General features: G+C 30.9%; 1 protein-coding gene across 6 annotated transcripts in view; it reads left to right on the top strand.

Annotated features, from left to right (window-relative positions):
- The window catches only part of LOC126770284 (partitioning defective 3 homolog), a 55609-nt gene extending 46120 nt beyond the window's left edge, over nt 1–9489 (top strand). For 5 of the 6 annotated variants that reach the window (XM_050489606.1, XM_050489607.1, XM_050489608.1 and 2 more), the window contains 2 exons: nt 1941–2012; nt 6256–9489. In XM_050489606.1, the coding sequence (XP_050345563.1) occupies nt 1941–2012; nt 6256–6388 (205 nt within the window). In that variant the 3' untranslated portion in view covers nt 6389–9489. The remainder of the gene's footprint in view (nt 1–1940; nt 2013–6255) is intronic. The other variant, XM_050489612.1, reaches the window with a different exon arrangement.
- Nucleotides 9490–15731: the final 6242 nt, after the last annotated feature.

The raw sequence follows: 15731 nt of genomic DNA, 5'->3' as shown, positions 1-15731 counted from the left end.
GTTCTTGGGCATCAGCATCGAATCTAAGTTTTTCACATCGCTAGCCGGCTCGTGTACCGTTAGACTTGATATTACAAATATTGCCCATTTAGAAATCTTTTTTATTTTTAAATCAAATCAAGATCATTTGGGTACAGGAGACCGTGAGATAAACCTAGTAATCGATAATCCAAACCAATAAGAACATCCAAGACAATACATTTTATCCTATTGCTATTAAATCTAAATGAAAAAAAAAACGAGCAATTTAGTGGTAACACTTACTATAATACAGGCACAATAAATACAATGTTATTATATAAATATTAAATAATAAAGTACTCGAAATTAAAGCATATACTTATATGAAAATGATTATAGTGTATACCGTAACAGCCTGTGAATGTCCCACTGCTGGGCTAAAGGCCTCCTCTCCTCTTTTTGAGGAGAAGGTTTGGAGCTTATTCCACCACGCTGCTCCAATGCGGGTTGGTGGAATACACATGTGGCAGAGTTTCAGTGAAATTAGACACATGCAGGTTTCCTCACGATGTTTTCCTTCACCGTAAAGCACGAGATGAATTATAATCACAAATTAAGCACACGAAAATTCAGTGGTGCTTGCCCGGGTTTGAACCCACGATCATTGGTTAAGATTCACATGTTCTTACCACTGGGCCATCTCGGCTCTTAATACTGTATACACATAGATGTTTTTTATGTATTACTTGCAGTGAGTATAAAAAAACCCTGTTTGACCTTTAAAGTGGTTATTAGGTAACTTGAGTTATCATTTTTAAAATACTAAGCACAAAAATTAAGCTGAACAAAATTTAATTAATGGGGAAAATCATATGGTGACAGGCGCAGGCGACAGCGCTCGGTAGGTACTCACTATCGGGTAGCGAGGACATGAGGTCATGACGTCAGTTGATCCCAGGTTCTGGTTATCAGATGCTGTTAATCGGTTTGTTATGTGTCCGAGTTCGTGTGTCAAATCATTTGATAAGGATGCCAATGCGATGGCTGTGGCAAAGATGTTGATCCATGTTACCACCAACAGCGATACAGGTCGGACACCGTTGCACATAGTTGGCACGGACGCGTTGTAGCACATTAGCACATTTGTGCGAACGAAAAGTAATAAAATAAATAAAGTAACTTATTGCAGTATCGTGTTAGTTTAGGGCATTTTCACATTACGTTCATTAAGTGTGTTTTTATTTCTTCTTAGTCTTTTATAAACTGTAGGGTTATTGTTATAGTTAAAAACTTGATTGTGTTAAGAAAAAAATTGACTTACAAGTGTAAAATCACTACGTTTCCCTGAAAAAGTTATTAACAAAGAAAATAAATAAATTACGCGTTAATATTTCAGTAGCTCAAACCGCTTATTGAGAGTGTTAGCTAGGTGATTTGTGGCTTTTTTATTTAGTCGGCAGACAATATGCCGCACCAATCGACTCTGAGCTTAGTGTGAGTATGCCCTTACACGTGCCAGTGGTATTTCAAAGGTGCCGCCTGCCGACTTTGATGTTTTCACATTTAAAAAAAAGCTTGATGTTGAGGAATTTGGGCACTAAAATGTGCAGTTTAAATTAAAACAACATTTTTACATTAATAAATATTTATTTTTTGATATTTTATTTAGTCGTGACATTAAGATATACCTATGCGCTTTTGGGTTGGACAGGGTTTTTTTTGATACTATAATTCACATAAAACAAACAGGTTTATTACAATAGACATAATTCACTCACCGAAACGCAATTTTCACTGCAAGGGGCCTTTTTGTCATATATACATGTTTTAAACTAAAGTTTATAGCTATAAAATCGATAAAAAGTATTTAAGCAAAATAGAGTAATGTTCACTATTCTGATGCGAGTATCGTTTAAATATTCAAATTTTCGAGTGCAATGTCGCGTAGTTTCTCATAAGTGTGTCCGCGTGGCTCGCAGCTGGCGGCGCGAGAAGCTGAGCGAGGTGCAGATCGGGCAGGTGCGGCGCGGCGCGCACGCGCAGCACGACAGGTACCGACGGAACGTTACGCGCCGACATCCTACTGACCTGTAGGAGATCCGCAGGGGGCTCACCTGATGGATAGTGACTACCACCGCATATGGTCACCTGCAACTGCACATCATTCGAAAATTAATGTGCTCGACAAAAAGTATTTGTATTTCTTACGAAAAAAGCAATTTTTCTCATGACTATTCCTCAAGTGGCGAGTCACCAGCAGTGTTGATCATGTTGGAATGAGCAATTACCAACACCACCCAATAAAGAGCCACTCATTTTACACACAACAAGTACCTGTGGGAATGTTTATGGGTACTACTTAATATCCTGTGTCCCATTAGGCCGGCTGCGACCCATTGAGTAACCTATTCTGACACATTCTAATAGATTCTCAATATTAAATACAAGATTTTTGCACTGTTGGAGTGATTGATAGTACCATATATGTAGCGGATAGACCATTTACTGAATAACAAACAAAAAATAATTCTCGAGAAACAATAAAATCCGTAATATCTAAATTTCACATTATTTTTAATTTTGCCTATTTAGCTTAATTACTTTCGTCTCTGATTAAAGTTTAGGACTTTTACTACAATTATCTTCAATTCATTAAGGCTTGGATTATGCTGATGATTGTTAATAAAACAGAATAAAAAAAAACCTTTTATTTCATTACAATCCATTAACTGGGTGTGGTATGGACGAGATAGTCATCTTTTTATACATTTTCTGTAGAAATACGAGATGAGTTTTTTCATTTAAAGTATATTATGATAATATGTGTTTTAGTATCTTAAATGGGTTATTAATCGTTCACAGAAATTAAAATTAAGATAAAGATAAGTGATAGGATAAAATGCATTGACTTAGCGCGCCAAGGCCATTTCGTAATCACCCGCGAGGACAACGCACTCGCAATAGATATTTAAAACACAGGAAATTCAAACCAGCAAGAAATATTATAATTAAATAAATTAATTTGCATTACGTTATAAAATATATTAAAAATTATACGTTATAAACTATATTAATAATAAATTATCGATATACAAACGTATCATGTCGATAGCGGCCAAATGCAGCTTACTGTTACGGAGATTGGTATAAGCAATACACATTGCAAAACATGTTTTAATGTTACATAGGAAAAAAAAACCATGGTTTCATTTATATTAATCTTGTCTATTAATTTTCGTTTTAAATTATTTTTATGATAAGGATACAATTAAAATCTTAGATTTTTTTAATGTTTTTATACTTCATTTTTAATAAACTATGGTTGAAACAAAAACTCTTGTTTTTTAGATTAATTATTTTTAATTGTAATTTCACAAAGCAGGACTGGGTTAATAAAGGCAAAATTCAGTTTTTATGGATTTTACTGCAAAAACTAATAATAATTATGTTCTCATGAAAATAAAGTTGCTTATTACTAAACAGACTGTAAAGGAAGTAATATAGTTAATATTATTATTTTTATAAAATAGGTAGGCTGGCGAGAAAATGGCTCGCCTGATAGCAAGCGGTCATAGACTATGGCATCGTAAGAAATATTAACAATTCCTGTTATCGCCTACGCGCCATCAAACTTGGGAACTAATCGTAAGATGCCATTTCTCTCGTGCCTGTAGTTATAATGGCTAACTCACTCTTCAAATCGGAACACTGGCGCTAGAATAGATGTGGATGTGCAGGCCCCTCTTTCCCACTGGGCACTCTGGTCATGTGCCCAGGACCCCGTCATCGACAGGCGTCCCTAGTCCCTGCCATAACACCAAACGATAACCGATATTTATTACCGAAAAAAAATATTTCAATGTCACGGTCATAAGGGTCCCATTATCCTAATTTGCCCAGGGCCTCCATTAGATTAAAGACGGCCCTGTGTAAGTGTGACTAACTTTAAAAGTGCGCATTTCCGTTGACCGCAAATTGGGCCCATATATAATTGGTTCAAACCATACAAAATATATAATAGACTGTATAGAAATAAAAACGGCCGTAAACATAATTAGTCTTAATTCACGTTACTACTAAGCCTTACCTGATTCTTTATGTATTTTTAAGGAAAATATATTCATAAAATATCAATTAAAACATTTTATCAATACAGTAAGTTTAATAACATAATTTAAATTATTTAATAAACTAGCGGCTCGGGTCTTAAATTAAATACATTCTAGCTACAAATGTTTGGTAAAACAAATTAATATTAAATTATACAAGAAAATAAACAATACTCTTAATTCCCATTTTTCATTATACTATCTAAAAGTCTCCTTTGGGGTAGGGATTTTTGCAAGCTTGTCTGGGTAATACCACCCACTCAACAATAGTACTTAGTATTGTTGCATTCCAGTTTAAAGGGCGAATGAGCCAGTTCAACTACAGGCCTAAGGTTGGTGACGCATTGGAATGTAAGGAATGATTAATATTTCTTGCATCGCCAATGTCTGGGCTGTGGTGACCACTTACCATCAGGTGGCCCATTTGTCCGTCCTAAACTATAACATAAAAAAACGACATTGTAACGTAAATATGCTTGATCATAACTCTAATACCAATTTATCGTAGTAGTTAAACGTAAATGTAATCATAAATTCGTTAAAAAAAGACGAACAGCAATAATTTATTTACCGATTAATGAATGAAAAATCTCCACTGACTTAGCAATACTAGTGAGAATTGAACGGTTTTTATAATTGATGCTTGGCACACGTTTTAACGTCACCACTTTGATACTTGGTTGAATATAAACTGAAATAGGCGCGCGATACGTGTTAGCTCTTCCTTCTAAAGTACCGACCAATGGAATTTCTTGTGTATAAGCTACTTCAAATATACGCTTTAAAAATACATATTTTCGTTTAATGCGTCATGTTTCTTCCACCTCTAAAGTCAATTAATAACGGAAATATTATTAAGTTATATAATTTTTGTTATTAACAAAAACGTCAATAAAGTTTTCAATTACGCAACCGCTTACGATTCTTGATAAAACAGGTCTTATGTACTATAGCATATGGGTAAAGTTCAGCTAATGGGTTGTAAATGTCAAAGAGCATTTCGAAGCATTACATTATATTAAATTGTTACGGATAACGGTCAAATACGTGAATCATATTTTAGATAAAAAATACATATGATCTAGACATAGTATTTAATACCATACGTAGCAGAAATTAAATTGCACGATGCTTTGACACAGTATACAGTACAAAAGTAATTGTTCCTAAATGTTACATGGTTGGGCGAAGACACTACTCCTGAGGGAGAAGAGGCTTCTAGCTTACATACTAATAGTAGTATCAATCCAACATACGATGTTTTCCTTCATTAACAAGAATTACATTTTTATTTATACACAAATTGAGCACCTGAACAGTACTACATCCCGGGAATGTATCTAATTTCCTTAGTTAAGATTGACGATAATAATAATTTATAAGAAAGATTTTACTGTGTCCACTAGGTTACTTCGTAAAATACACACTTGACCTTAACTTGAATAAGTATTTACGCATAAAGTACTAAATGAGTTAACCACACACTTTGTTTCCTGCTCCGTGTCGGTGGGACGGTAAGATGCAAGTGTTTCGCAACGCCACACTAATTGCTAGTCTTGACTGTCTTGAGCTAATTTAGCGTTCATAAATTGTCGTAATGCCCTTGTCTCACTTACTGCTAGATAAGATGGCTATCTCATTTTCTATCCAAATATGTATATATAATATACGTTTGCAAGAATCCTGTGTCATTTTGCATAGACAGAAAAATGAGAATGGCTTTATTTTTTGCTACTTTTCAGAAGCATGAATAATAGTTATTTCTTATTAAATCACTAATTAGTAAGTAGTGAGTATGATGAAGTAGTTTTAATATGAAAGTTTGATATTAAAAAAAAAACGAATTATGATGATGATAAGAAATTTAAGTCTACATTTTAATCTTATTATATTTTTCGTTCTAGATTAGTATGATTAAAATTGTATGTATTTAAACATACCCTTAATGCTATAATTATGTGTTAATGTATTTTTAAAACAAATATTGTAATTGTTGTGGCTACTTTAAAAAGCTTCACATGTTAGCTATTTTCACTAAATTGTTTTACATTTGTCATTAAAACATGTAGTAGCTACTAGTGGTCCTTAAAATAAATAAAATAAAAATAAAATAAAAAAATACCCGTAATAACTTTTGTTGCATTTATTTAAAAAAATCATATATAACAATACTATTTCTCTACAGTCGGCGAACTGGAGCGGGCGGTTATCATTCCCAGCGGTCTTGCAAAGAGAGCGGCATCCGACCGCAGTCCAACTATTACGAGTACGAAAGCGCTCCGCCGAGAAGACCCGGGAAGCTGTCGCACTACCACTGAGCACTGGACTCGTGAGCTGATAGCGGTGGACATTATCTTCCGAGATCCGATGCTTTGTACACATATGTATGATGAGCATTCGCATCGGAAGACTCCAAATATTGGAATATGTTTGTTAGAAGATTCCGTGTCATAAAATGTTGTATTATAATGTCGTCATATTAAATAACTATTGAAATATATCCAACTGTTAGTACTACAGTCGGACTCGTCTTGTAAATATCGACTAGGCTATGAAGTACATTATAAGTATTGCAAAATTAGAAGCGCTACGGACCACCAATTTATTCCTTTACATGCTTAGGTACAAATAAATGATATCATTTAATGGAAACGATTTAGGAATTGAATAGCAATTAGGAACTTTGAAATATTAGGGCACAGTAGACGTAACCGATGAAATTCTTGTTTACAAATATTTGTAAACGTATATATAGTCATAGACAATTTTACGGCCGGTTTTTATAGATATTTTTACTGTTGTAATCTAAAATAATTTTTGGTACATATAAATAAACATAGAATCATTTTTTATTAAACATTTTACATATGTCGAAAGACAATTAATTTATTCTCTAGCAATACTAGCGACTTATAAAACTATAGTACAGTTTGTTTATACTATAGTAACTTTTAATGTTCACGAAGTGCTTAAATTAGATTTGGAATTGAATATAAAAACATTGTTACCTGGTGCCATTTTATTGATGGTAGCTTTTTTATTTTTCTATCGTAAGTTTTTAGTATATACAACTAAACGTCAGATGTCGTTTGACGTCACTAGATGTCAAGAGGAAAATGAGTGAATAAACAACGCAATACAACTCGTTCTTAGTATAGAATAGAATTGTTTTTGGAATTGCAAAAAAAAAAAACACACGAGAGACAAAGTGTGTGTTTTTATAATATATAAATATATAATTTCTTTTATAATAATTACAGGTAGTAAAAAAATATATATAAAAATTGTTACAAAATAATTAAAATTTTAAATAATTGAAGGGTAAAATATATTTGGTTATCGGTAAATTAAAACTTGAATTTAATTTTAAATCGTGCTACCAAGAAAAATGTTGCCACATCAATAAATCATTTTTACAAATTTACCATAAAGTTAATATAAATTTTAAATAAACGCGTCATTTCAAGCTTATGATTTACGATTTTCTATTAACCATTGTATGGAACTTGTTTATATTTTTTTTTATCCCACGATATATTTAACAAACTTTTCAATGACTAATTTTAATTTATTCCGGTTCTGTTCTTATAAAGACTCGTTTCTTTTTTATAATATTTTTATTCGTATCGTTTTAGTTTTTATGTATTTGAAATGAATACAATTAAGTACTAAATATGTATATATTCTTAAATTTAAATAATAGTTAAAACTAGCTCACGATATTATTTTTTTCGCAGGCAGTAAAAATGTTCACGAATTATGAAATCTAACTTTGTTCACAAGCCTTATTATTAAATAAACTTACTTGCTAATATTAAACTCCTACCTCTTGTGATAAATTTAAAATGATTATTAAAATTAAAATAACTTATTCTTTTTATAAAAGTCTCAAAAAGTCAATTTGAACATGCAGTGGTGATTATTGCGAACTGTCTAGACGTCACCCTGGTAAGGAGTTTAACGAGTACTCTTAATATAAAATTTTAGAGGTTCAAAAATAAACTAGCCCACTATATTCTCATTATCCTCAATTTGAAATATTTCAATTGCCATTTTAATATGGTGGTCTTATAATGTATTTTTTTTTACTTTAATTTTAATAAAAAAAAAACAATCTCTCAGTTCACGTAACAAACTTGCAATTCCCTTCTACCACATAACTTCATATTCATATTACCAAGAGCATATTCGTTTGAAAAAATATATACTAAAACCTCAATAAATAAAGCATACCAATTAAACCTCGGTAAGCTGTTCGAGGTCTTGGCGAGTGATTGCAAAGACTGCTACCTGTCGCTCCACGTAACATTATTATTAACAATCTCAGTTGTGTAAATAAATAATCTTACTTTATAATTTAAGTTAAGGTTCAACGACCTCATCTCACCAAACCATACCATACACTCGATACTTAATCAGAAGGTGTAACACTCCACACATATGTACATGATAAATAAGCTTTTCAGGTCCCTGCCTCACAGGTCGAAGCAAAAATTATTTTTTAATTAGTCTTAATTATATATACGTAAATAAATTTAATGTGCATAAAAGTCAAAAAGTGGAAGGTTATCTGATACTCAGGGGTCTTTCTGCGACTTAATCCAATTTTTATTTTCTGGTTCTTTTTTTATGAGATATCTATTTAGCTGTAACTATTCTATATATATTTGTTTTGGGACAAAAATATTGTTCACAAAAGGATATTGAAATTTAACTTACATTAAGCAAGGAATATGTAAATATTTTTCATATTAATTTTAAGCAATTGAATGTTAGGCTATAAACTATGTATATTACATACATTCCTACTTAATTCCGCGTTTAAGTCCAGAAATCAAAGAAGCTTTAAAATGTCGACTAGTTTATAAGATAAGCTGTAACAAAAACAATAAAATTTATTATGTTTACTTTAAAATGACTGAGTTCGAATGATTCAATGCTAGCTATTATTTGTGTCCATGGATATATTAATAAATTAAATTAATTATAAATGCAAAAAAAAACCACGATAATTATAATTCAATACATTATTTGCTTTGTGCTTTATTTTTTCTCATAATTGTGATATTATCGTTGTAATTAATTGATATATTAAATACCGGTTCATTATGGTGATATTATTGGATTTTTTTTTTTAGTATAAAACTAAGTTTTATAAATATTTCTCATGTAAATAGAAGAGTTAAACAATCACCTAGTTCAATTTTATAATTATATTCAATATGATTTAACGACTTTGTATTGTTATTATATTATGAACAAATTTAAAATTAAATTTTGCAAATGTATAGTTTGCATATGCGTGCCTATAGTCTGTGCATATACATGTTCGTTCAAGTGGGGTATCGTTTTGTATAATTTTAGAGATTATAATCATTACGATCGGCCATCTGTACCTTAAATAAATAAGTATTATCTATGTGTTATTGTATTTATTTCCCAAGCATTTAAAGAGTTATTAAAATGGATGCAATTTTTACTATTACATGAGTAATAATAAAATTTTGAAGTAGGTAATGAGTACCTTGTCTACGACCAGCTTAATTAAAACCGAGAGATTTTATTTCTTATTTCAAATTATACATTTCGGCTTAATTTGTTACAATAAAACCAATACTGCTCGCTGAAAACCTTTTTGAACTCTGAAGCTTAGTTTTATATTTTTTTACTTACAAATTATTCTTCCTACGTAAGAAAATGTTCTGTTTATTTTACATACATAATTGACATTGTGCAGGCCCGATTATTTGCTTGCAGTCTCTCTTGGCCCATTTACTATTTAGCCTGCCTAAAATAAATATTAAAAGTATATCAACATATTGTCTATTATTGCAAGTACATAACTTTTGCTCTTTTTTAAACTTACATTTTACGCCCAATAGCGTAAGTATAGTCAGAAAAAGTATTTAAAAATGAAACAATGATAATGAACAGTTATCAAGATATTTGATGTTATGGGTCAATAGGAAATATGATTAATATAAAGTGTAATTTAAAAAAAAATTAAGTCTACTAAGCTGAACGTTATCTTCAAAAGCAGTGTATTATATGAAATGTACTTGAAAAAGGCGAGTATCATTCGACTATTAAAACTTTTTTCATATTTTTTTTTGTCAAATTGTTCAGTACAACACTTAACTCGATTACTTGCGATTGTCGTGTAACCGAGCACTTATGTTAACTATACTGTTGTTAGAAAGGGCAAGGCCGACGCTCGCATGTCTTGTACAATTTATCGCAAATTGCATTAGTTCCTTATTTTGATTGTCCTTAGAAAATATTACAACTACCGATGCATTATTAAAATGTTGAAAAAAATATTTCAAGAAAAAATTACATAAAAGCACAATAAAATATAAATAAAAAAAGATAATGAAATATTTGTGTTTAATAAAAATAATATAAACTTGATTCAATATACAAGCATTCCACTGCAATAGATTATATTAAATTTAAATAGATTATATTAAAGTGTTTGCTAATTAATTAATTTTATTATTATTAAAAATGTTTAAATCTTCAATTTGACGATGGTAGCAGGGGAAATAAGCAATTTATCTGTCAATATTGAAACGTCAATAATATTTTAAAAATGGTTGCTACATCCCGATCTTAAGTGGTTTGTTTTCAATAGTAAGGTTAGGCACAGATAAAATACAAACAATTTGCATAAAATAAAAAGCTACTTCACTACTATTAATGTACTATATATTCAATTTATTTATGCGAACTTTTGTAATCTAAAGATTTTTTTTAAATTAAATGAAGACAAAATAAGGCAAGGAAACGCAAAAAGTTTTACTACCTAAGTTCTTATTCCGTTTTATAGGGAAATTGATTTTTTAAATTACTAATATTATTTTAATGACGCAAAACATTTTAATAAATTACTAAACATATTTTAGGTCTATTTTATGTTTAATATGAAACTTACTGATTAGTTGTTTTATATGAGCTACTATTATACTAATATAGCTCGTGTGTTTGAGTGTCGTCGCAAGCGTGCAAATAGAGCAACCGGCACGTTGAAGTTCATTTTAATTAAATATTATCTACAATGAAATTCCACTTTTAACTTAAACATACATAAATGATTAAGTGTGCTTTCTCCTAGTTCCCAAATTGCGACCTATGTTTATATATATTATTATACATATCCTTGTAATAATAATAAATATATATAAAGAGAATTTTGCAAGTACTTACTTTTTAAGTACAAAATAATCATTGCGAAGAGATATTGAAAATTTTATTCAGAACATTATTTTTTTTATTAGTATTTCTGAATAAAAATCTGTATAAGAGTAGTTTTGTATTTGAAAAGTAATTTATAACTCTCGTCTGAGTACCGTTACGTATTTTTTTGAATAAAAATAAAAGCAAAAGCTATATATTACGTACGTCACCGAATAAGAACTGTATATCATGACATATCTAATATACGCTTGGAATCTTTTCCAGTGATTGCATTTTATATTATAGCACCATATAAAACTGCGGATACGTAAAATCCCATGACGTCAATCGAAAAGGTCGCCCCAGAGGTAATTTATCGTAAAAGGGAGGCAAAATATCTGTCGGAAGCGAGCTTAGAAGCTTCGCACGAAATTCAAGTTTACGGCGGAATAACATGTCACTACTGAGTTAATCATATTAAAATATGTGCATACGTCATGTTCTCATAATAAACTTTTTTAGAATGGACCTGCCTTTATTTTTGTCATTTAATATATTATGTAAGCCTTGTTTGAAATAAATGTCTTACGTAAATAGGAAATTGTTATTATTAAAATAAAAACAATACATATTCGTAGCAAAGGCCATTGGGCTGAAAGTGGCTTTGCAACCTTAGACAAGTTAATTGCTTTATACCTTTGTAGTTGTTTGGTAAAATTTCTTACCATGTGTTTGATTTTTTTTTCTAATAGTTATATATTTATTGAATACTTCTTCAAAAATCTTTCGAAATTATAGATTATTGAAATATATAAACAAAATAGGCTAAAGTATTAAAACTACATCGTAAAAGTAAATATATATCGCTTAGACCCCGGTAGGTATTACTCGCGCTGTAGCTTTTATTGCATTATAAAGCATTTTAGAAGGTATTGTTTATGTGTTCAAAGCTAACCGTAGCTTAAATAATTTTATACATATATTCGGCTGCCTATGTTTAGTTTATCTCGTTAATATTATATATTGCAAGGAGCGCAAGGCCAATTATCCGCCAGGAAAACCACAAAGAACGTAGCAGATTTATATCAAGTAACTTAATTGCTTGTTTACTGTTAACTTAAGCGCAAAACTAGTTCATTGCTTAAGAGGATTTCTAAGAAAGGTAGTTTTGAGACTTACGCGTAGCCTCGAAGCCCTAGTAGCCTTATTATCCGTACATGATTTGTATGTACTAATTAATTAATATTTTAACATTCTTTGTTAAGTATTCTTGACATCTATTTTTTATTAGTTCTGCTCCATATTGGAGCTCAAGATGTCAGGCCAGTAGAATGTTGTTGAGTTTTTATGTCACTCCCATAACTCGGAAATTACATAAATATAGCCGTAATCTGATCTCTCTCTCATTCTTTTGTTGTATCGTATTGCATATGTCTAATACATCGCCAAAGCAACACCAACCTCGGTAACTAGAATATTATGTCCTTTTTGACTAAAGTTATACTGGCTTACTCACTTTTCAAACCGGACCAATATAATACTAATTGTAGCTGCTTGGCGTTAAAATATATGATGGGCGGTACCCCAGACGAGCTTACACCAATCCTACTATTAAGTAAAATATATTAAACAGAATAAATTAATATTAATTGATTTATTGATTATTTAAATGATAATATATGAAATACTAAAGTTGAACTTTAAACTTACCATAAATCACCAAATATTTAAATAAAAAAGTTATTTTTAACATTAGGTTGTCGCTACAATTTATTATAACTACGAATATTAAACAGACAGTCTAACTTAAATAACTTTAATATTATTCCTGGGTACGCAATAAGGCCGCGTGACTCGTGACTTAAGATACCCACTGTTCAAACTGACTTAATGAATTTGTCAAGCACAAACTTTAAATACAATCAAAGATCGCTTAGAGTAACGAAAATTGTGTAAGATAATATTATTATCATTCAGTGTGTTATAAAATGCATATAGAATATATTTTTTAGGTTCAACACTACACTAATGTGTTATATTATTTTTCAAATAGGATTCATTAGGCTATATTTTGAATCATAACGCTACTAAATTTAGTAGACAAAAACCAAAGCGGAGTACATGTTTAATTTAGTTGCTCACGATATTTTGCATCGATTAGATGTACTCGTATTAACGATTTAAATCCTTATGTAGTAATAACATATAACGTTTCACTCAAGTCATTGGCATCGAAATTATTTTATTATGCACAGATAAAATAATCTTCAAACCCATGTTTTTTTAAAATGATATCTTAAAAAATATTATAATATAGAATGTATCAATCTTATATATCCTTTTGCCTATAAGCCTAATGTGGTAATACAAATTCCAGCTTACCGCTTAGCCAACGTACATTATTCCTTCGCGTTTATTTTAAAAAATATAATGACACTAAAACTACTGGTCCTGGGTCTAAATTGTTTGTCTAAATGTTAACATTAATAGTTATTTACAGAAAATGCTGAAAATTAATATGATATTTATATATATTAATTAATTTTTGATTTTTTTAATATAATAGGAACGGTAAACACAGCGACTTATTTATATTAGATAGATAAAAGCCGAGATGGCCCAGTGGTAAGAACGCGTTAACCGATGATCGTGGGTTCAAACCCGGGCAAGCACCACTGAATTTTCATGTGCTTAATTTGTGATTATAATTCATTTCGTGCTTTACGGTGAAGGAAAACATCGTGAGGAAACCTGCATGTGTCTAATTTCACTGAAATTGTGCCACATGTGAATTCTACCAACCCACATTGAAGCAGCGTGGTGGAATAAGCTCCAAACCTTCTCCTCAAAAAGAGGAGAGGAGGCCTTTAGCCCAGCAGTGGGACATTCACAGTCTGTTACGGAAAGATATACGCCTTCCTAGACTTTTATATAACAATTTAAAGATGTACAAAGTTTCTTTGTGGTTTTTATAAGTTACCTTAAACCGACAATTTTCTCTCCGACTACGTTGACAAGCTTTTTTTGACAAGTTTTTACGCATAGCTTAATCACCAATAATATCACACACATTTTTATTCACACACGGCCATCTGATCCCAAATTTAGCAGAGCTTGTACTATGAAAATCAGACAACTGATATACTACATATACTACTTTTTTTTTGTAAATACATACTTATATAGATAATTACATCGAGACTTAAGACAAACAGACATGTTCATGCTCACAAATGTCTGTCCTGGGTGGGAATCGAACCCACAACGTTCGGCTTGAAAGGCAAGTATCTAACCAACCACGCCAACCTCGTCATTGCTACATACAAACATACCAAATTGCCTATGTGCATTTATATCAATCATTATGTGAAAATTTCATACGAATCGAATAGATATTTTTTTCTTTAATCTAGTAAAACAAACAAGACCTCTTTATAATATTAGCATGATTTCAAATTTCAAAAGTAACTTTCTCCATTTTGACATACACTTATCACGTAATGTTAGTGTGTAGTAAACTAGATAATAACTTAGACAATATTGCCATTTTTACAGTTTTGTGTTGAAGGTCTTTCAAAATATTTGTTTATATTAAGTACCTACAAGTACAAGATTTTCTTTAATGTATTTGTTGTTTATTACAAATAGATTTTTATCTATACGATTTATTTATACGGCATAGTTGTCTAATCTTTATAGACGAGGTTACTCAGATGATATAATTACTAGATTAATTAATTAATAAAACTATTGTTATTGTTCGAATTATCACACAGTGCACAAAGTATTTATTTTATTCGTGGAAACGTGTCTGCTAATAATAACTAAAATACTGCAATGGTAAATACAAAAATCTTTAAATGTTGTAATGAAAGAATAACTTACCTCAAAATTTTAATTAATCGCATTATAATCATGACACAGAAATGAAAATATATTTTATAGAACGATAATAAATTTTATTAATATTTTTTTCACATGGTTCTTTATTCATTAAGATATTAATTGAGCTGATAATTAAGGTGAACGCTTGATAAAGAGATATTAGCACTTTAATAATAAAATGGTTAAAGAATTTTACACGAAAGTACCTGCTATCGAAACGCGAACTAGTAATTATTAGTAATTATAATTAAAGCGTGTTTTATTGTTTCAGCTCTCAGTATACTTAATCTGGGAAATTCATGTTCATATAATCATGTTGCGTTCATATTTATCAGGTTAAAATTTGCATTTATTAGTGACAAAAGTGCGTTCGAAATGTCTTAATATGAAAACATAGTATCCGATGGCGAAAGTGACGCTTGTGATGATTGATAATTTCTAGGGCATCCAGCAGACTAGGTCGACGCTCGCTTGCTCGAAGCAGCCCACCACTTGATGGCAGCTATGCGGTCGCGGTTGGCCGCCGACGGGCGACTACTAACCAGTCTTAGTGCTTATTCTCCGTCTCAGTTACTGTTTGCCACGCGTCCTACCACCGCG

Source organism: Nymphalis io, chromosome 8, assembly GCF_905147045.1.
Source record: "Nymphalis io chromosome 8, ilAglIoxx1.1, whole genome shotgun sequence".
NCBI lineage: Eukaryota > Metazoa > Arthropoda > Insecta > Lepidoptera > Nymphalidae > Nymphalis > Nymphalis io.
The sequence above is the reverse complement of the archived record's forward strand: the minus strand, read 5'-3'. Positions and strand labels throughout refer to the sequence as shown.